The sequence below is a fragment of the Corapipo altera genome, unplaced genomic scaffold (assembly GCF_003945725.1).
Source record: "Corapipo altera isolate COAL_440 unplaced genomic scaffold, ASM394572v1 22b, whole genome shotgun sequence".
In the NCBI taxonomy this organism is placed as follows: Eukaryota; Metazoa; Chordata; class Aves; order Passeriformes; family Pipridae; genus Corapipo; species Corapipo altera.
The window spans coordinates 24,899,033-24,921,449 of NW_020884876.1; the positions used below are offsets into that span (position 1 = coordinate 24,899,033).

The window sequence follows — 22,417 nt, forward strand, 5'->3', positions numbered from 1 at the left end:
CACTAAGCTGGGGGGGAGTGTTGATCAGCTGGGAAGGCAGGAGGGCTCTGCAGAGGGACCTGGATAGGTTGGAGAGTTGGGCTCATGAGGTTCAACAAGGCCAAGTGCCAGGTTCTGCACTTTGGCCACAACAACCCCCTGCAGCACTACAGGCTGGGCACAGAGTGGCAGGAGAGCAACCAGGCAGAAAGGGACCTGGGATTGACAAGATTGACAAGAAGCTGAACATGAGCCAGCAGTGTCCCCAGGTGGCCAAGAAGGCCAATGGCATCCTGGCCTGTATGAGGAACAGTGTGGCCAGCAGGTCCAAGGAAGTGATTCTTCCCCTGTACTCAGCGCTGGTGAGGCCACACCTGGAGTACTGTGTCCAGTTCTGGTCCCGCAGATCAGGAAGGATATTGAGGTGCTGGAGCAGGTCCAGAGGAGGGCAACTAGGCTGGTGAAGGGACTCAAGCACAAGTCCTATGAGGAGAGGCTGAGGGAACTGGGGCTGTTCAGCCTGGAGAAGAGGAGGCTCAGGGGAGACCTCATCACTCTCTATAACTCCCTGACAGGAGGTTGTAGCCAGGTGGGGGTTGGTCTCTTTTCCCAGGCAACCATCAGCAAGACAAGATGGCATGGTCTCAAGTTGTGCCAGGGGAGGTTTAGATTAGATATCAGAAAGAATTTCTTTACAGGGAGGGTGGTCATACATTGGAATGGGCTGCCCAGGGAAGCAGTGGATTCTCCGTCCCTGGAGATTTTTAGAAAGAGACTGGATGTGGCACTGAGTGCCATGGCCTAGTAACCGCAGCAGTAGTGGATCAAGGGTTGGACTCGATGATCTCGGAGGTCCCTTCCAACCCGGCTGATTCTATGATTCTATGATCTGTTAAGACTTCACTTATAGAAGAAGAAGGAATTGTGTTAGTATTTTTTTTTATGCTACTAATTCTATAATGTGAAGATTCCATTTTGTAAAGTGGCTGAAAATAAAATTAATAGGTTAGAAAATAGTGGGAATGTTATTTACTTATTTGCTCTGTAAAATACGTACTGCCTAGTACCAAGATGACTTCTAAAACAATGAAATCAACTTTTACTTTTTCTCCTTCCCACCTGCCCCAGCAATGCAGACTGTCTTCTCATTTTCCCAGTAGGGTGTAATGTATAGCAAAACTCCTTTTATATGATAAATAGATGCTAAAACAGACTTCCTGCTAAGAGGACAGAATGTATATTTAGACATATGGTTATCAAAGTGATATTTAAATTTTAATTCCCTTTTTTAAGAGCATTCTCAAAGATGTATCAGAAATGGAAAGTGAACTTCTCTGTATAGAGGCAGAGTTACAGCAGCAAGAAAGTGCTAGAAAAGAAACAGTACAGTTCTGGGAAGCTTGTTCAGGAACTCACTGTAATGCAGAGGAACTGGAAGAAGAGTTAAAGAAAGATACTGAAAGACTTTTGCAAGTCATTAACTTCTGGACTCCTAAAGTAAAGGTAAAATTAATGTTATAGAATCAGAAATGTATTTGGTATAAGTAGTCTGTAAATGCCTAATCTGATTGAAAACAAAACACAAAATCTTGAATGATTATTCATTTATTATCAGCACTTACTATACTCTTACTTTATTATAAAAATCTTCTAAGTACTCTTACATCTTAGAGATTTTCTCATGCATCCAAACTTGGAAACTTGCTTTCTGGTCGTCTTAATCTGAATTCTGGAAACTGTAGGTTCAAAATCGTTATATAGCTTTGCTTGCCAAACTTCATCAAAACTACTTTAGCCATTTTTAAAACTCAGTTGTAATTCATATTACACTTTTCTAATTTCAAAAAGTCAAGTTGTTCTAGAGACAGTGCAGCCTTCCTTTCTTTTTTCTTTCTTCTTACTTCTTGCCCTCTTTGGAAAATAAGACAGCATTTTTCAGGGTTAAGTGCATCATGAGTGGATTTCATGAGATTTCATCTTCCTGATTAAATTTTAAGTTTAACCTATTTTAAAAAGTTTCTTCTGTAGAATCAATAGCCAGTCTTGACTTCATCAGGATTTCCCAGTGTTGGCAAGCTTTTTGTAAAAAAGCTTGTGGGTCAAAGCTTTTAACAAACAAACAAAAATCTTGTATATTTGTTATTTCCTGACAAGTGTGAAGTTTTTCTTTGTCTGACGTATTAAATATATGGGTTTCTAGAATAGCCCAATGTGTATTTTTTCTCTAAAACGGTTTAACTTTCTTTAGTCAGTGACTATGTTCTAGCAAAAAATTCTGAATAGTTGTGTTTCTTTCTGTTACTGGTATTCAAGAAGTCATTCTAATATATTCCTTTGTTTCTGTAATAGTGCTTGAGTTAACACAGAAACCCTGGTAATCCTGCAATGTACTATCATCTTCTCTTTTGGAAACGAAGCCGTTCTTATAAATGTTACTGATTACATTTCTGATAGCAAGCATTTTCAAATGGGACACTGAAACAAGAATGTGAAATTAATACAGGCCAAGATACTTCCTGTTATTTTACTTGTCTTATTTCTGGCTGATTCAGAAATTATTTAAAATTTTATCTCTATGACGCTACTGCAGATGCTCCTTCAGCTTTCTTCAGAACTGGATGCCAGAACCTCCAATGACAGTAAAAATGCTGATGTTGAATTGAAGCAGAGAAAAGAGAAAAATGAAAAGTTGCTTCAGGATCTAAACACTCTAAAAGAAAAACTGGCCCCTGATAGCTCTGCCAGTCTCATGTTAAAAGAAGAAAACTATAGACTTCATAATAAATTAAAGGCTGCAGAACAAGATGTAAAGGTACCAATGCTTGTTTCTAAGGAAAACTTCTTTGATGCTTGCTTTCTAAGTGAGAGTACTCCAAACTGAAAATAAAGATTGATTGGCAACTATAAATCTGTGCCACCACAATACGTTAGCCCAGAGTGTACATTTTAGTAGCTTTTTTATTTTCAAGTTTGAGCTCTTGCCTATAATGTGTTTTAATTACCTGATTTCTGTACAAAAATAGATGTCAGTTTAGAAATTCATATGAAATGTTTTCATTTGGTTTTGAAGTACTGATTTTAGTAGTGTGATACTCTGGATGCTTCCTGTAAGTATATGGTATTCACTATGTCAAACGCAAAGCTGGAGAAAAGTTCTCTCTAATCATAGGAATTGAGGACTCATTTTCTCTTTCCTAGCTTTTTTGTCACAGTTACTCTTCTTCAAAACCTTTTTTTCTTTTCTTAGACTCGAGTGTTCCAGACTGTTAAAAGGGGACACAAAATAACGATCTAGACACAAAGAGTTGCCATTGAGCCTGTAGTGTTGGATTTTTTTTGTATTTTGGGTTTTTTGGTTTTGCTAAGAATATGACTGTGCTGTTACAGCTACTGTCTCTTGACATAACTACTCATAACTGATTGGTATTTCTCAATAGGCTATGGAAGTAAAAATTCAGAAGTTGGAAAATGTAATAAATGAAGTAGGAGAAAATGTCAAAGAGAAAGATGACAGAATAAACAAGTTACAAGCACAGATAAGTATAAAAACAGAGACAAGTGAGCTCACCCAACTGCAAGCCAAACTGAATGAGATGGATAAGTGCCTCAGGACTGCCTTAACAGAGAATCAGAGTCTTCAGGTATGAGCAAAATACTTTACTATTCTCATTTTCCTCTGAAGAAGGACAAAAAGCATGCTTGAGAACAGCTGTAGATGAAACATAGTGCTCTAAAGTTAACATATTGTTCTGTATGGCATTCCTGGAGTAAAACACTCTACTTGCATATTTAGCATGCAGTTTCATATTCTACCAGCGCAACCTTCAGAGGCGAAATTTACAACCCATATTATAATATTAGAAGGTAAATTTATCTGTAATGCATTTGTGAAATGTTCTAAAAAAATTTAAAACTTTTAAACTGAAACCTGATCTGCTTTTTCAATGTAATACATTTGCATGCTAGTCCAAAATTCCCAGACTTACACCTGTGCAGAAGTCAGCAAAACTTGCTAAAATATGATTGCATGTAATACATGAGAGTAGGATACCAGCTGCTGCTATAGTGCTAGTTGGTAATGTGGGCCACCTTAGTGAAAATAACTTCCTGCTCCCATTCTTGTCCTGCAAAATCTAGCAGATCATAGTAAAGATACAAGGTAAACAACCCTTAATTCCATTGTTAAGTAACAAGCCTTTCTTTGTACTAAATATTTTAATTTCAGGCAAAATTAGATAAAGGTTCTGAGTTGTACAAAGAAGAAATTGATCATCTCAAAACACAATTGGTAAAATGTGATATGGAAAGAATGAAACAATCCAACCTTTTTGAAATGAAGTAAGTTCAAATTTTATGTTGCTACTACGTTCTTAGCTTCTACTTTTCTGTTTTCCCACATAATACAGAAGTAAACATTAAGCTTTAGCTGTCACAGGTTTTGTCTAGATTCCAGAGAAGGTAAAATCTATATGCACCTTAGGTTGCTTACACAACTCCTTCCCTATACACCCACCAAAATTTCTCAACCAACCATGTTCAACCATAAATGAAATAACTGTTCTGACAAAAGAAGGCAAGGGGAAAGCAGTAATTGAAAGCTTTCTCTAATTCACTAGAGAGAGGGGATACGCAGAGAATAATTAGTCCAACTTTTGGATTTGTGCACTTTACCTACAGTCTAACTGACAACCAGGTTTATGTATTTCTTGTATTTGATAGCTCATTGGAATTCAAACTAGCCCTTCTGCAACTGTAATAACTATTAAACTGAGGTTTTCTGTTTTGGGTTTTTTTCCTCCGTTCCTGCCTCACAGACTTGCTAATTATAAAGCTCTGTCAGAACACCGAGAACAAGAGTTAACAAGGCTAAAAGAAGAACTTAGAAGAGCACACCAAGACCAAGATGTTACTGGTAAATTCAAGATAAATAGAAGGGACTCTCAACATTACGTTTTAAGGTTATATGGTTAAAGATGAGATTGAGTTGCAGGCCTTGTATCTCAAAGGCTATGAGGAGAATTGGGTGCATTGAAAGATGAGATGGAAAGCAGACTACATTAGCTCCAGATACACTACATTAGATGACAGCAGTTGCTGTGTTTACTTCTCTGGCCACATTTGCACTTGTGGAGAGACAAGCTGCTGTGGTCGTAGCTCACATTGCCATTTTTTCCTTGACTGACTGCACATACAGATAACTAGTTCTAGTCATAGTTATGACACACCTGAAACAAACTATTTTAATTCTAAATGACCCAGTGAAGAATCTTATGTTTCTTAGTATCTCCGTGGCAGTGGGAATATTGGGAGGTGTGTTTGTGTAGAAAAAAGAATAGCTGTTGTAATAGCACTTGTAACCTAGGGAGGTTTTACATATAAGACCACAAGAATGAATAGGCTAAAAAGTATATTGAGTTGGTTTTAAGCCCTGTCCAAACAATGCACACACATCTCTATAAAATTGTTTTTCTAGTGCTGAAAGAAGCAGCTTCTCAGCAATCCCAAATACCCCTTACTTGTGGTGGTGGCAGTGGTATTGTGCAGAGCACACAAATACTCGTGCTAAAATCTGAGCAAGCTAAGATACAGAAAGAAAACTTGCACCTGAAGAAACAAAATGACCTTCTACTAAGGTAAGTGTAAAGCTGACCGGCAAAATGTCAAAACATTTGTTGTATTTAACCATGCATGTCATTAGTGTTTCTTTCTGGGACACCTATAGAAGTAACTAATCATTAATTTGAAATTTGCTAGATTTTTTCACTTCATAAATTTTTACTTAAAGCCAGTGATTTATGGCTTTATATGGATTTATGGATTTATGGCTTATAAAGCCATAAATGGCTTTGGAACTTCAAATTGCTTATTTTCATAAGAATCTCTTAAATGCTGGAAGATATACTTGAATTGTATGCTGGGAGGAATTTTAGCTTAAAAAAATAAAAAAAAAATTCCTCTGAAAGATACACAACTGTTGCACTGCCATGTCTGTAGTCTGTCATCTGAAAATATAGGAACTGTCTGGTGTTCCGGAATTTTTCCTTAAAGGAACTGTGTTTTGGTTTTTTTATTCTTAATTAAATGCTGGGGGTTTTTTCTTTACAGTAATGAGCGTCAGCTGAAAGAGGAACTCAGGAAATGGAAAGAAAGAGCACTAAAATGGAGAGAACGATCCTTAAGAGAAAATACTCGAGAGACAATACCACAGTCTCCAAAAAAGACAGTCTCATATTTCTTCAAAGAACAAATGCTTTCGCCCTCCAAGGAACCTATTTCTCAGGAGATTGTGACTCAGGACCTATCAAAACCTCTGCCACTGAGTTGTCCAACAAATTTCTTTGATAATTCCAGCTTTGGTATGCTAACAGGTATGTAACATAGCGGTGTTGTCCTGTAAAGATTTGGAGAGGAAAAATGTAAGGGATAGTCTGAGTTGAGGGTAAATGCTCTGTACTTATATATTCAGACCTGAAACTTGCATGATAACACAGTTTTCCTGAATGGTTAGTCAGCTGACTGTTGAAAAGCTGACCATGTGAGCTGTGAGGCTATATATGCTCTACTTAAGAGAAATATTTAAATGAATCATTCACCTCCTGAACATTATACAAACTTCTTTCTTTTCTGCAGTGAAAGTGTTGATGACTGATTTTTAAAAGTGAATCAGCAAAATATCATTTTTAGATAATGATTCTCTAAAATGTTTTGCTTTTTAACTTTATATTGGTTAATCACAGACTTCTGGTAAAATTACTGAAAGTTAATGGCTGCTTGACTTTTTTTCAAGATGGTAGGCTTTAGTCTTTGGTGTTGCATCTGCCACACTGCCTGGCTCCAGCTGCAGTAATAGCAGTTTTGATGGTGACTTCAGTTCCTTAGCTCCACTCCTGATTTCTTATATCTGGCCTGGTGACTTCTGGGGAAGTCACCTCCTAGTCTCCTAGTGGTCTCTGCTAGTGTATTAATGCTACTGCCCTCATCATTACACTTGCTTCCCCCAACTTACAGAAGGCCCCAGCAGACATGTTGAAGAGTTAACCCGCTTTTGAGGTACCACTAGGAGACTCTCAGAGAGAACATGACTCATTGCTGTTTTTGTGATGGCCAACTTGGGAATAGTACAGAGTTCCTCACAACACAAAGCTACTCAGGGGCAAGCTTTGATAGTTGACATACAAAACACTAGTCAAGATTAAATCACTGTATTCCTACAGCTTGCCTAATTGAGAAAGGCTTTAATATTCTTGTCTTCTGTACAGATACATGTCCTGCGGCCACACAGTCCACAGAAGAACATCTTAAGCACTTGTTTGGGACTTCGGACAAAGATAAGGCCCCTGATTGTAGCACCCAGTAAAGGTGCTGTATTGGAAGCTGCCTTTGCGGTGGCTACAGCCAGAATCTGCATATACAAAAGATAATTGCTTCTGGTTAAAAGCCATCAGCCTCTTCCATCCTTGCTGTCTTGGAGTTGCTACTTCCCACGATTGAGAAACTGGAATTTGAGGTCAAAAATGGAAAAGTAGTCATGATGTCCACAACCTGCTTATCTGATGATGTTCTACTTTGGTGTTTTGATGTTCTGGGGGGTTTTGATGGCAAAGAAAGAAAAGATACTATATTGAAGAAAAAAATGGAAATGGATCATAAACTAACCTACTGTGAAAGTTCTCAGTCTTAAACTTTTCATTCTGTCATTCCTAAAACAGCCCTCTTCTGGACGGTTGATATTTGTATCTTCTGACTGCTGTTGACTTGGAAAGAAATATTCTTTTTGTTTCTCAGCATGTGGTTTTTATACCATGCTTTCTCTAAGTCCCCAGAAACTGCATTTTCACTACAATCTGCAACTGAAGTTACTAATTTTCTGTTTATAGAGCACACAATCAGGGTTCCTCTTAAACTCCTTAGAATGTTTCTGCAGCTCAGCCAATTATGATACCCAGAGTAACTTTGAATTTTGGACCATCTTTCAATATATCTGTTTGAAGTTATGTATTGGAGGTTTTTTTTTCAATAGTAAGCAATGGACATAATGCTCTTCTGCTACTCTTGTGAATTAAATGTAGACCAGATCATTCGGGCAAGATGGACTCTCTTACTAGCCTACGTATCTGTGTTGTGAGAATGTTTTTATGTATGTTTTATATAAGAAAGTTTGACAATAAACTTTCATGTGTTAAGTATTTAAAATTTTTTCTGTTGTTCACTTCACTTGTGGTATGATCCAAGGATGTTGATTACAATATTCAGTGTCTAAAGGCTATTTTTTATACTAATCTCATCACTTCCATCATTATTATGCTTCTTGTCTCTGTTCTTTATAATTTTTTGCAGCAATTACTTGTGCAGAAACTTACTATTGCACAAGTCTGTCACTGGAGTTTTGTTTAATTCTTTCTGAGTCTTTCTCTGTCAGGAAATGGTTGAAGTCTAAAACATAGATCCTTCTCCCTTTCCTGCCCCTACACCCTCTACTGCCAACTAAATAGGAATTTGGCATTCAAAGCCTTGGATCAACTCCATTAAAAATGAAACCACTATTATGAGATAAGAAAGTCGTATCTGAGAAAGATAACTGCATCAAAAACATCATCCTTATTTTAAAGGCATAAAGCTCTCAGTGATGCTCAGTCTCATAAGTATTCCATTTTGGGTCACCCAAAGTGATAAGCAAATGGCTACGTTGATATGTTCCTGGGCGTTCAGCAGTTACTGGAATTGGAAGAGTCACACAGGGATTATTTACCTAATGGAGGTACTTCAGAGATCTGTAATAAAGAACCAACTATCTATTTGCCTAGAGTAGCTGAAAACTGCCAACTGTGGTAACTACTAAGAAATTGCAAGCATTTATCTCTCAAGCTCTGACCTGTAACATGTTTTGGGAAGCATTTGAAAATATTACTAGCCAAAAATACACAGATTCTAAATACCATTATGGAGTTCAGAACTGAAATGTCTTCTTTCTGACCACAGCCATAGGCAGGCAAGAGCAATTTATTTTCTTACAGGGACAAATGCAAAGTGCTGATGTATTTGTTGCAGGTTTTTTGTTTAGGGGTTGGTTGGAGGATTTTTTGGGTTGGGTTGGGGTTTTGTGTTTTGGTTGGTTTGGGTTTTTTTTTATTTTCCACTATGATTGAAAGATTTCCTTCGGGTACCAGCGTTTTGGTGTTCTAATAAATGAATTAAACTGTCTTTTTTTCTTCCAGAAGGGAAAAAGGTGTGTATATATATGAGAACTACCTCTTTCATATGCAATTTCCAGGGTTTTTTTTTTTGTTAATTACTGCTTGTTTGGAACATTTCCAGATTTGGAGATTTTTCTGGTGATGGAGCAAAAAAAAAAAGCAGAAGCTTATTGCAACAGGTCTGTGTCTGCATTCAGAGGCAAAACCTTAGGGGCAGAAGGATAAATGCTTTTAGAAAACAGTCATTAAAGATTTTATTTACTGGGGAGCTGATTTAGAAAGCCCTAGAAAGCTATCATAGTTTAGCAGAAAGACAGGATAAACTGAACTTTCGTGTATGTGTGTGTCCCACTTTATCCACAGAAGGGGCTTTTCTGAGGACAAACTAACTAAAGGTTAGGCAGGACACCAAATTTCTTAATATTATCAGGGTAGCTTTATGTCTGGTGTGAGCTTCTCACCAAATTACTTTGTCCTAGAATTTTTCAGTCTGATGATATTAACTCTGCTTCAACAAATGTAAGTTAAACCACTAGATACCAAAGAAAAGTTGGTAAATCACCAGTTTAACAATAGTTGGCACGATTAATATTTTCATTGTTCTAGTTTGGAATTTGATAGCTTATATTGCTAAAGAGAGATTGCTTGGAAAAACAGGTTTGTGGCCTTTTTTTGTGGGAATCCTGTTGACCTCTTGAATTCCTTAGGGGAAAGAGAAAGCTAATGCTGGCAATCCTTTTCTGTCCTTTCCTTTGCAGGAGAAAAACTGCTCTTTTAAATTAGGTTTCACTAGATGGCAGTATCTCAGTGTTTCAACAGGAAATTACGTTCGTGTAGGAAACACAAATACCCACAAGCACAGTAAAAAACTTGTAGAACTTCCTTTTGTACAAAGGTCAGTAACGGAGCTGGTTTAGATCTCTTCGCGAGTGACTATATTACTGCTTATTTGTAAGTGCTTCATAGAGTCTGTGACTAATGTTGGTAAAACCTGATTGCTGTATTGAAAAATGTATTTATAGTGCATTTTGCTTCCAATGTGTTACGGTGATTTGGGGAAGTAATTGAACTGATGAGGTGGCTTTTGTAAAGAAAATAATTTTTCAGTTACATTGTTTCAGAAGTCTGATTTGTTGAACCTGTAACCTTCAGGAAAACAGTTTTGCTCCAACTTTTGTCAGGAAAAACATCTGACAAAACAATGTCTCTCTGATGCAAATAAGAGAAATTTATAATCTGATTTAAGACGTAGAACACTAAATTTGATTTGGTAATCTGAGTCACAGCATGGATTTGAGCTTCTGTAGAATATAGCATTGGCTGTTAACATAAGGAAGATTAAGGTACCTTTATCTTAACTTCCCAGAGAAGAACTTGGTGTGTTGGTTTCACGTGTATATTTTCATGTGTATAATCTTACGACACCTTTCTACATTCATAGCTACATAGACAAAGTTTGCTCAGAGGATTATAAAACTGCAGAAAATTTTACTTATGGGGAACCCAGTTAACAAACTCCAAATACTGCACTCTGACTGAGTGACCTTACTTTTTAGGCAGTTCTTTGAAACATCCTACTAAGTCATTTTCTCCTTAAATAACAAAAAAATCCACAGAAGTGAGGTGATGACACTTGCTTTCACTTGTTTGTCTGCAACTTTGCATGCTTTATTTCTTTAAATCTAACGTAGCATATGAATGTGTGCACTGTGGCAGAATAGAGCTGTATTTTGCCTTTTGGCTGCTACACAATGACTAAGGCAGAAGCTCCTAAAAGTTCCCTGCCACTTGCCCCAGGCATGCTCTGTGGTTCCCTGAGAATAAGCAACACCAGAGAGGGGAAACGAGACAGCTTCATTCCCCTCCCACCTTCCTGCTTCGTTGGAGCTGGGAATCTGCTGTGCTGAAAGACTCTGAAGACAATTCAGAGCAGATACCAAGACTAGGGTATTGTGTGGAATTTATTGCAGTATAGGAAGTTGAAGTGTTTGTAGTTTGAGAGAAACAGGAGGAAGACCTACTTTCTAAGTACACAATGGGCAGTAAACACTAGATTACAAGCTATTGTTATAATGAAGCCTAACTCCTGAGATCAAATGCCTTTTGGGTTTGTTTTTCTTTGAGGTCCTTATATATAATTAATTTTTAAAAAAATGAGGAAAAAAAAAGAAGGTTGAGGCAGTCGTGCCCCTCAGAACCCTGAGAGTCATGCTGCAGCCAAAAAGGACAATTGTGATGGCAGAGGTACACTCTGGATCACATCTAGTTTTTGGAATGTACTTGCATCTGATTCCCAGGGTTTGGTGTTGGTTCATGTTTTTGTTAAAGTTTCTGTGACATCTCCTGTCTGCACAGGTGGGCGCCATGGGTCGGCTGGATGGGAAGATCATCCTGCTGTCTGCGGCAGCACAGGGCATCGGGCGAGCAGCTGCTATAGTGAGTTGGAAAATGTTTGTTCTCCTGCACCTAAGCAAGGTCTCTAATGCTAGCTTGTCTAAAAACACCTGCACCAAACCTATTCTTGAATTAATAAACCGTAGATGAAGCTAGAACTATGCACTGAAAAAATTGGGGAATAATGTATTCACTATACTGTATCATGCAGGCTTGGTGCTGTTTGAATTTCTGAAAATCTCAACTCTGAGTGGAGATGCTAAATAAGGATAAGAGCAAGATTTGAGAACAGCTGCAACTGCTTTTTTAACAATATATGGTTGGTACTTTGGTTTTGACCTGTCTGGCATGGGAGACCCTGCTGAAGGCATGTACCATCGCCAGCATAGCTCGCAACCGCATAGGGGCACACAGGCTTCTTCCCCACTAAAATGGTTAGGGCAAGCCTTTCACTCCCTACTTTTCTGCTACCCCACTGTGTTACCAGAGATCTTCCCTCGCACTGCTCACCCATGACACTCCATACAGGACTGCCCTGCCTGCCCTCCCACTGGTCCGGGGACCCCCATGGTCCGTCTGACACCCGTCCTCTCCCCCAAATTGGACTGGCAAACCTCTTGCACTCTGAAGTTCTTCCTCTCCTCTCCTACGAGGGCACAATCCCCACCGGCGGTGAGCTGCTTTACGCTGACAACGATGCCCTCGTCGTCCATGCAGAAGTAGCTCTGCGGCGTTTAACATCCTGCTTTGCTGAGGTTGCTGAGCTTTTTGGGCTGGAAGTCAGCTTAAAGAAGACAGAAGTTTTCTATCAGCCTGCATCTCAGGAAGACTTCCCCATATCACCACTGGTGAATCAGAGCTCAAATCAGTCCAGCAGTTTAATTACCTAGGTAACCTCATCTCCTCAGACGGTAAGATTCACAGAGAGATAGACAACAGGTTAGCAAAGGCATATAGAGCTTTTGGAAGACTCCATAAAAGAGTTTGGCAAAATAAACACCTGAAGAATAGTACAAAGATCAGCGTTTACAGAGCCATAGTGCTGTCTACTCTTTTATATGAATCCGAATCATGGGTCATCTACCGCCACCACCTGCGTTTCCTAGAACGCTTCTATCAACGCTGCCTTCGTTCAATCCTAAACATCAACTGGTCAGATTATGTGACCAATACATCTGTTCTTGAACAAGCAGCTGTCACAAGTATTGAGGCCATGTTGCTAAGAACACAGCTGCGATGGGCAGGACACATCTCAAGGATGAAGGACCACCGCCTCCCTAAGATCCTGCTTTATGGTGAACTTGCCACCGGCTGCCGCAAGAGAGGAGCCCCGAAGAGAAGATACAAGGACTCCCTGAAACAACATCTCAGCATTGGCCACATTGATCTTCACCACTGGTCTACTCTGGCCTCCAGTCGGGAGGTCTGGAGACACACTATCCATAATGCTGCTGCTTCCTTTGAGAATGCATGCAGGATCACTCTCGAAGAGAAAAGACAACGCAGAAAGAATTGTGTCTTGCCGACAAGGAGTCTTTCTGCTGTGCCTTTTGCAACCGGACTTGTCTATCTCACATTGGCCTCTTTAGTCACCAGCGCGCTTGTAGCAAATGTGGGTAGAGTCCTTTCCAAATCTTCGTTCGCGAAGACTGGCCATACATTCCAATGATTTGGATGCAAAAGATTTTGTTAAAGTTTAAATCCTACCATTCCCTTTTTACGGCTTCTGCCTTTTAACTGTCAAATCCCATAACTTCATTTAAATCCAACAATACAGACAATTCTAGCCCTACGTTCATAATGTGCTTACTAGTGCAGCTAATAAGGGCAAAAATAATATCAGTTGTCTTAGTCTGGTTACTGTTCTTACACTTTATTTATGGATTCCTTACTATAAGGAGAAAAGATCTTAATTCTGTCTTATATCACGCATAGTTACTCAGTTGTCGGCAGGATATGTAGTAATTCATGTCCAGTACTCCCTGACTTCTTGTGCCCATCATGAAAAGTGTAAGATCAGTTGCCTTTGGCCAACTTTTAAGCCAAAAAGGACCTGAAAAGAAAACAGATTTTATTTCTGATAAGATCTTGAATTCTAAATATAAACTGCTTTTCCTGTATTCTTCAGGCCTTTGCTAAAGAAGGAGCCAAAGTCATTGCTACAGACATCAATGAGTCCAAGCTGAAAGAACTGGAGAAATATCCAGGTAAGTGTAGGCATTAATTCAGCTCTTCCAAGTTTTGTTGTAGGCTGTCTGAAATGTAATTTGAGGACAGGAAAACTTCAAAAGGCCAGAAAAAAAATGGAAAATATCCAAACTAATTCTTTACATGTTGGCATTGCTTTATTCTGTGGTGTGAAACGGCAGAGATTTAGCATGTAAAATTTTGCAACATCAGCCTATCAGACAGACTATTATTCCAGGCATATGGAATAACTTTGAGTTTCTTGTGTCACAGAAGTTAATATTTGTTTCCCAGAATGGCACCCATTTCAGTTACCTTTTGGCATCACTAGGCTGATTGTCAAGTGCATTGCTCTGGAAGGCATGGAATGCTTTTCTCTGATCACTAGAACATCCAGCTATACAAGAAGGTAGATTTAGTGCCTTGCATTTCCATTTTCCATACTTAGCTATCCTTTTAATGCATTCCTTGCCGTCTTGTAGAATTAGTATGTCTTCAGAAGCTCACTCTACCAATAGTAGATACACCTATTCTGTTTGTACAAATGTTCAGGTCTGAAGGTTGCTTTCCTACTGATACCACGGGAACGTGCTTCAAGAGCCGGTTTTGCATAGCTGTATTTCTAATCATAAGTGACAAAAGTGGGATATTACATTAAAAAATATTTTTTCCATAATGAAATAAAAAATAAGACTTGAATATATTTTACAAATAAAAATGCTTCCAACTTAATTTGACAGAAGAAAGTAGATTTAATGAATTCTTATTACAGGGTGACAGTAAAATACACAAAACCTCTTTTCCCCAGTACAGCTTTTAGTGTGGACATCCATCTCTACTGACTAGAACTAACCATAAGCAATCCCATTGTAATTCTTTGGGAACTTTAGGGCTTTCCAGGTTCTTTCTCAGGGTGTTTGGAAAAGTGTTACATTTTCTCCCTCTGCTAGTATGTTCACAAAGAAAGAAGTAATTTTCCTTATACTCAGAGCCATTTCCATCCTTTAGACACATGATTAGTCAATCCATAATTCATCAAGACTTGGCATGTTGTGGTCTTCAAATTTTATCCGAGAGAGGTAATTCCAGTGTGATGTTAATAACCAGCCTGTAGTCTGATTGCATCATTATACACAAATCTCTTCAAAAATGTCTACATCATTTAACGCATATAAAGTGTGTTCATGGACTTGTCAGTTTGGCTTCAAAAGAAACAGGTTTTTATCCATTTCAAATCAAATTCGCCCTTAATTTAGATGACACTCAGATGCTTTACAGACAACTTTACAGTATTTTATAGAATCACGTAGGTTGAATGAGACTTCTGGAGGCCATGTAGTCCCATTTGCTGCTCAAAGGGGCTCTGGTTAGAGCTCAGGGCTGTGTTGAATCAAGTCCTGAATGTCTCCAAGGATGGAATTTCCTCATAAACCTCTGTAGGCCCTTGTTCCAGTGTGACTGCCCTCATGATTTTAAAATAATGATTTATGTGAAATCATTTTTCCTCATTAATTGAATTATATAAAGTTCATTCATAATATCGTCAACTGCACATGGGAAGATGGCATGTAATGTGATTGTGAGCGTATGTGACATGTGTAACTAGTTTCAAATAATTATTATCCTATGCCACTGACCATGGAAGCTCATTATGATTATATAGGTTCTGTAATTCTACCATTTGGAAATATAGTGGAATTCAAATTTATTAGGAATGCTTTTATGGTAAATTATGCTACCTCATCTGCTTGTGAGATGCTGTATGGCAATCAAAACAGTTGATCTTCTTAATTCTCTCCTGAAATTTTAAATAGCATGACATGCTGTCCATTGCTGTCTCAGTTTAATCATTGCACTAACTTGATGATCAAGTGTAGTTCTCACTGAATTGAATTGTAAGTGCAATTCTTAGCACTTCAGAAAAATCATCTGCTGATCCTTAGTCAAGTGCATTGAAGCAAATACACTTTTTTCTAGGCATTCAAATACGGGTTTTGGATGTTACCAAAAGGGAGCAGATAGAAAATCTGGCCAAGGAGCTTGAAAAGATTGACGTCCTCTGTAACATTGCAGGGTAATCAGCCTCTCTTTGATAATACTCTTTTTCCAGTTTTCCCTGTCCTCCAGAAGTACTTTCTGTTATTTCAATGCATTTTATTTCTTTCAATTTAATGGATTTTGTAACTTTAATACAAACTTTAATGTGTTTTCATCAAAACTGAACTTTTGTGTGCAGCCACGTTACCCAAGACAAGACAGAATGGCTCTTGAACTTACATTTTCCCCACTCTGTGGGCGCCCTATACTGATGACTTTGGCCCTCTTGGCACAACAGTGAGCAAAGTTGATGGTCTGCTAGTGCTCTACTTATTTTTTTTCTATTGCCAAGTATTTCATTGCACATATTGAGTCTGCCTCGTGTCCTTGATACTCATCACAAGAAACACAGTTACTTGCATTCTTTTAAAGACCTCTTGTCTCTCCTTTTCAAGGTTGAAAGAGTTAACTACTGCAAAATAGTGATGGAGAAACATGCATAAAAAGCCATAGAAATGTAAACTAGAGACAGTAATCTACTTCATGGACTTATTGTAGGTTTGTTCATCATGGAACCATTCTGGACTGTGAGGAGCGAGACTGGAACTTCACAATGAACCTCAATGTTCGCAGCATGTATTTAATGATCAAGACATTCCTTCCAAAGGTAAGGCTTGATTGCCTTGTCTCTGCTGCACTACGTTTAAAGTGTGAGAAGTCTAAGTTAGCCACTCTGGCGACATGGGATTTGAGATAAAAATGCAAGGATGCAGCTTTGGACAGGGAAGCCCTTAGGTTACAGTGATCCTACTGTAAAGCATTCTCTGCATTGTATAATCTTTTAAGTAGACAATTTATCTAAAGGATCTGGTAGAGAAGATTAATTCAGGGGTTTGCCCTATGTAATCTGTAACTAAAATCCTTCAAATGCTGAGCAGTGGGGAGCCACTGCAATACAGTGCTACCATATTATACTACCATATTGTGCACACAACTGCACAATACCACTGCTACAAAATATTTATAAATAATGTATATTAACATTAATTTTATGGAACTCTGGAAACTATCTTGTGAAGCAATTCAGTGACACTGATGATAACATGCTGCTTATAGCAGAACAACAATTTGATGAATCTAACAGTTTGAGGACACTTTTTTTTTTACATAATAACTGGGTTTGGGTCTACAAAATCCTGTAGACTGAATAAGGTGTTTGTATTCCTGTAAATGCAAAGGCCAGATGTGGAAGGTGTGACCATGACTGGATGATAACTACTTTTTTTCAGTATTGTTCCAGTCCTTTTTGTTTGGTTGGTGGTGTTTGTTTTTTTTCTTAGCTGAACTTAATTTTCAAACTAGGTTTCGTTTTTTTCTAACAATTTCATGCATATCAGGTTTTAGGATGCCTAGAAAAGGTTACAACTTAAAGAAATTTAGCTACAATTCAAAGGTGCGAGAATACTGTTTTAATCTTCTCCAAAACAAAAAGGGTTTGAATGGAATCAGTGAATTGCTGCATTGGTAGATGGCATGAGCAGATGTCTGTGTGGGGTAACATACTGTGGTGACAAGAGGGCCATGATTCAGAGGTGGCTATCTAGGAAAAAGTCCTTTCCTGGCATAGTCTCCAATCCTGACATTACTTAAGAGAATTCCAGTGAGAACTTCAGGCTCTGCTTTACTGCTTCAGTCAATGCCAGTTAAGCTTTGTTACCCAAAGTATCATTTGCACATAATGCTGTTCTGTGAGTTGATGTGGGCTATTTTACTGAACCTGCAGATAACAAAACAGTTTGTATTTGAATGACATAAGTACTCTTTTGCAGATGCTTAAACAGAAATCTGGGAATATTATAAATATGTCTTCTGTGGCATCCAGCATCAAAGGTCAGTAGCTTGCCAGAGTTTCTTACATAAAACTTTAAAATGATGGGCACACAAAGTATGCATTGCACAACTTTGAATTCAGAGGACATTCTAAATTCAAAGTTCTTTCTAAATCCTGTGGAGGGATGCATTTAGAAAAAAAGAATAGAAAAATCAACTCATATACATGCAAGGAAACAGATGGAAAATTGCAGAAATGCCAAGATCCTTATCTCTGAGCTTTTTCAATGTTTTGTAGCATCCTTTTTACAAGTTTTTATTAATTAAAAAGGAATTACTTCCAGTGATATCTTGCTGCATATGTTCTTCAGAGAAACAATGAAGAAATAACAATTACATAAGTGCTGTAGCTATGCTTCCCAAGGAAGCCTGGTGGTGACTAACAGATAGGTTTCTGCTGCTGCTAAATCTTTGTTGCTTTGTTACCTTTTCTAGACTACTCCCCAAACTTATACTATTGAAAGATTGTGTGCTTTCCTCTGGTGTATGCCTGAGTAGAATTGTGGCAGTCAGCATTCTAGCTAGCCTGCCCTTAGGGAGAGGATACAAGTGCTCCAGGAAATTCTGGAGTCCAAAAGCAGGTGCCTCTTGAACAAACTTGTCTTTCTTTTTTTTTTTTTTTTTTAAACCATCTTTCTGTGCTGCCTTAACACGGACCTTCTGTTAGGAGTTGTGAACAGGTGTGTATATAGTACTTCAAAGGCAGCAGTTATTGGGCTAACAAAGTCTGTGGCTGCTGATTTTATTGAACAAGGCATCAGATGCAACTGCATATGTCCTGGTAAGTGTTCTTACATTATTCTGTAACTAGAAGACCAGATTTAGTTTGGCATTATTAACAAAGAATAGACTTGCCAGTGGCAACTAAATTTACCAGCAGTCTAAAAGAACGGGACGTGCCGGAAAGATTTGAGATTTAATACAGAAAAGTTGTTACTTCTGTGGTTAAGCTGTATATTTAGTCTGTATGTATAAATATATAATTTATATATTTAACCAAGTATATGCACTTTATATATGTGTTACACAGTATTTGAATGTTTGTTTTCAAAGATACAGTCTAGGAAGTCAGGAGCAGGCAAGGGCTAGTAAATGGTCTGGCCCATATTTAACCATCAGAAAACTATTGAATCTGATTCTCAAAACTCTTGCCTTCTATTGAAATTTAAAATCCTACGCTATATTGGTAGCTCTGCAGTCTTTTTCCTGAATTATATTATGAAGTTACATATAAGCATTAAGACATAAAAATAGAACAAATAAACTGCAGTTTTTTTGTCATGATTGCTGATGTAGTTGATTTTTAAAACCGAATTTAAAATTTTGCTTAGGAACTGTTGACACGCCATCTTTACAGGAGAGAATCAAAGCCCGGCCTAACCCAGAACAGGTGAGAAAGCAATTTATTAACTTGATCCTGTGCACACATATGTTTAACTCTCTTTAAAAAAATAAAATATTAATATACAGTGGCACTTCTGTTCATATTCAAGAATGTCCCTGATTTCAGAGGATAACTTAACAGTAGTGTCTCCTCTGATAATGTGGTCAGCTTCTACTCCACAGTCTTGAAATGACTCCAAAGGATACTATTGCTTAGTGAATACAGTCTGTCATCCTTGGAAGCAATTGTAACTATTGATTACAGTACCCAATGCAAAAGCAGAGGACATTTTCTACTGTGGCGTGTGGCAGCCACAAAAAACTAGTGCAAAACCATGCTAGAAAGGGCATTCTGTCCTATGCATTTCAACATTATTTGGGATGCTTAACTGTACTGACTAGATAACTGTAAGCTCTCATTTGAAGCACCTGGAATATCTACCACCAAAGGAAGAAGAATATATGTTGCCTTTATTCTGGAAGCAGAGATTTAGGTTCTGTCTAAAAGTCTGATACTTTTTTTTCAACCTAAAATTCACATCTCTGTTCATCTTATATTTTTCTAGCATAAGTTCCCTACTCGGTGCACAAAAAGAAAGTTATGATTAGAGGACTATTTTCAATATTGCCTTGTACATGTCAACAGATTAAAATAATTGCTTTTTTATTTTTGATATACCAAATGCTCTTGTATATCCAGGCACTGAAAGACTTTCTAGCCAGACAGAAGACTGGTAGGATGGCTACTGCTGAAGAAGTGGCCCATCTCTTTGTGTACCTGGCTTCTGATGAAGTAAGTATAGAACAACAGAATGTCCCGTCAGAGCATCCCCACACTATTTTGCTGCCCCACAGTACAGAGTATTTGTTTCAGAATGATTTATATTGTCTTTGAGCTGGATTATTAGAAAAGTAAAAAAATGTGACCATCTTTTGCTGAGTTCAACCTGCAATACAAAAAGTACTCTGAATGTTGACAGGGATTGCAAGGCGTTAGGTACCATAGCCTGGTGGTTTCATGTCATCTGAGCAAATTGACTGACCCCAGATCATCTTGAATGGTAGGACAAATGGGCTTTTCTTTTTCCAAGCTTTTACCATGGCTAGATCATGTTCTAAGGAGGTAGAATTAGTAGTCATCACCTACCTTTGCTATTCAAGGGCAAAATATTTGTGTAGAACTGCTGGAGATTGTAGCTAATGCTCAGAGTGAATCTGCCCTTTCAGCATAAGGAAAACAATAGACTCACTGAGGTTGTTATACACCAAACTCTTGATGACCACTGCAAATACCACCAACACTAATGAGCACACATCAACGTTATTCCATCTGCTATAGATTTACTACGTCTCAAAAACTGGACTGGATTCCTCTGGACTTGTCCAGCAGTCCTAATGTGCATGTCAAAATACTTTAATGGATTTAATTCAGTCCTAATGTTGCTATCTACCAGTAATGTCTCTCAATTGCATCTTGGTTTTAGTATTTTTTTTAACACTACTAATTTTTTCCAATCTGCTTACAGGGTTTTCAACCATGTATAGACAGAATTCTAGCTTTTCAGTAAATTCAGTATGCTTCACTACTGGCATAGAGAAGAATGTCAACAGCTCAGTTGCTTACCACACTCTCTGCATGATCTAAATTTTCAGTTAGGTCTCCTCATAATTATTGCCTGACCTGGTCAGATTCTGCTCAGCTGAACAGAGCTAATAACAACAAAGTGTGAGGCATTTATTCCTATAGGTAAGATATCTGAAGTCTAGCTTATGTGAATTTGTACATTCAGGATGCATTCTCATCTCAATGCCTCTAATAATACTTTTGTAATACTCCCTTGAGTTAACTGAAAGGCTTCAATTTCAAAGTTTATATTGAGATATTTTATTATTTATTCAGGCATTTTTGTAAAACAAAAAAATAGTGTTTGTACAAAAAGAAAGCAGATTTTTGAATTTAAAGAAGTAGAGTTTCCCTGTAATTAACAGCCATGAAAAATTAGTTCCAATCATTGTTCTTTTTTATGTAATTTCAGTCTGCCTATGTGACTGGCAATGAACTAATCATCGATGGAGGATGGAGCTTGTGATTGACTCTCCCTGCAAATGGAAACTTATACCATGAAAGGCAAAAAGTGAGGATAGTGTTTCTTGCAAAGGTTTAGATCACGCACATGATATCTTTCCAAACAAATTTGCTGCGTTTTTACTGCTATTTGCTGCATTTTTACTCTTTCTAGATTGATCTTACTGATTCACTTTTCCTTAAACAGTGAAACACTGGAGTAAATTGTACTTCATGGGGCTTCAGTTTATGGCAGTTCCAAAAACATGAAAGAATGGCAGTTTAATGTTTAAGATTTCAAAGGGCCAAAAATATTATTCAAGGTACAAAGTCTGAGTTGTGTTTTAAGCAAATCTGAGTGAGAGGAATCAAATACTATCTTTATTCTCATCTTACAAAGTATCTGGAAATTAAACATTCACATTTAGATTTTCTACTAGCATCGACAGACTATCCAGATAAAATGGAGCAACAACTATTAAATCAGCCAAATGGATCCTGAACTAAGTATGGTTTAAACAGAATAAAATGGAAATAATAATAAATTTGAAGATCTGAATGTTTGAATCACTTTTTTACTGGTACCAGATGTTTCTATAATAAGAAAACATACTAGTTGCAAACTGTAGCTGAAAGCACATACTGCTTTGCAAGTTATGAAGTAAGTAGTTTTCTGCTTTGTACTATCGTTAACAAAATATTTTAGAACTCTAATAGCTGTAGAAAAACAGTCTGAATTGCTGAAAAGAATGTTCCAAGCCTGACAACACTTACAGATCCAAAGTCAGAGCTGCAAGATAGTCAAACATGTAGATATGTGGTGTATGAACACATCAAAGAGCCAGTGTACTTGCACAGCTGTTTTGTGAAACTGCAATGTCCATTTTCCAGATCTTGGGCAAATTAGGCTGCTGAAATCTGGAAAAGCAGTAATGCAAAAGGCAGGGCAACAGATTACCATTAGAAGCAAGAGGATTGGCCTCTTTGTGGAGTTGGGGAGAGTTTTTTTGTTTAAGCACGTAACCACTATAGGCACTGTCTTCGTGAAGCAGAAATGGTGGAGAGGAGCCTGCTCTAATGGTTAAGACCAAACCTTAGAGCGTGTTGAGCGCAGAGACATGTCATGATACAGTCAGTTATAAAATAAGTACATTAACTAGTACAAAAGAGGAGAAATAGAGACCAGAACTGTTTCATTAATTGTATAGGTCACTTCTAAAAAGGTCTTGGAAGTATCATTACTGTATCTCCTCTCTCCTGCTTTCATGTACAGAGAGTTCTATGCGAG

At 37.9% G+C, this 22,417-nt stretch overlaps 2 protein-coding genes across 6 annotated transcripts in view; both read left to right on the forward strand.

The window, feature by feature from the left end:
- Positions 1-8,174, forward strand: part of CENPE (centromere protein E) — a 34,936-nt gene extending 26,762 nt beyond the window's left edge. For all 3 annotated transcript variants that reach the window (XM_027636325.1, XM_027636326.1, XM_027636327.1), the window contains 8 exons: positions 1,273-1,482; positions 2,570-2,791; positions 3,417-3,620; positions 4,205-4,317; positions 4,794-4,891; positions 5,453-5,612; positions 6,085-6,347; positions 7,239-8,174. In XM_027636325.1, coding sequence (XP_027492126.1) covers positions 1,273-1,482; positions 2,570-2,791; positions 3,417-3,620; positions 4,205-4,317; positions 4,794-4,891; positions 5,453-5,612; positions 6,085-6,347; positions 7,239-7,336 — 1,368 coding nt within the window. In that variant the 3' untranslated portion in view covers positions 7,337-8,174. The remainder of the gene's footprint in view (positions 1-1,272; positions 1,483-2,569; positions 2,792-3,416; positions 3,621-4,204; positions 4,318-4,793; positions 4,892-5,452; positions 5,613-6,084; positions 6,348-7,238) is intronic.
- A 1,828-nt stretch (positions 8,175-10,002) lies between these two features.
- On the forward strand, positions 10,003-21,688 carry BDH2 (3-hydroxybutyrate dehydrogenase 2). 3 transcript variants are annotated; one of them, XM_027636333.1, is made up of 10 exons: positions 10,003-10,098; positions 11,529-11,609; positions 13,696-13,774; positions 15,732-15,828; positions 16,350-16,458; positions 17,621-17,681; positions 18,349-18,462; positions 19,013-19,071; positions 19,765-19,857; positions 21,101-21,688. In XM_027636333.1, the coding sequence occupies exons 2-10, from the start codon at positions 11,538-11,540 to the stop codon at positions 21,152-21,154; spliced, it is 738 nt and encodes a 245-aa protein (XP_027492134.1). In that variant the 5' UTR covers positions 10,003-10,098; positions 11,529-11,537; the 3' UTR covers positions 21,155-21,688. The 3 variants fall into 3 exon arrangements, with proteins under 3 accessions (XP_027492134.1, XP_027492136.1, XP_027492135.1); XM_027636335.1 differs by having other exon boundaries at positions 10,046-10,068; XM_027636334.1 differs by lacking the exon at positions 10,003-10,098 and adding an exon at positions 10,971-11,120.
- The last annotated feature ends 729 nt before the right edge of the window (positions 21,689-22,417 follow it).

Bases quoted from the DNA above. Each gene is read 5' to 3' on its own strand.
- BDH2 (XM_027636333.1), top strand. From the start codon at position 11,538: ATGGGTCGGCTGGATGGGAAGATCATCCTGCTGTCTGCGGCAGCACAG. The intron at 13,775-15,731 runs GTAAGTGTAGGC...ACTTTTTTCTAG, and splicing joins AGAACTGGAGAAATATCCAG to GCATTCAAATACGGGTTTTG. The intron at 16,459-17,620 runs GTAAGGCTTGAT...ACTCTTTTGCAG, and splicing joins TCAAGACATTCCTTCCAAAG to ATGCTTAAACAGAAATCTGG.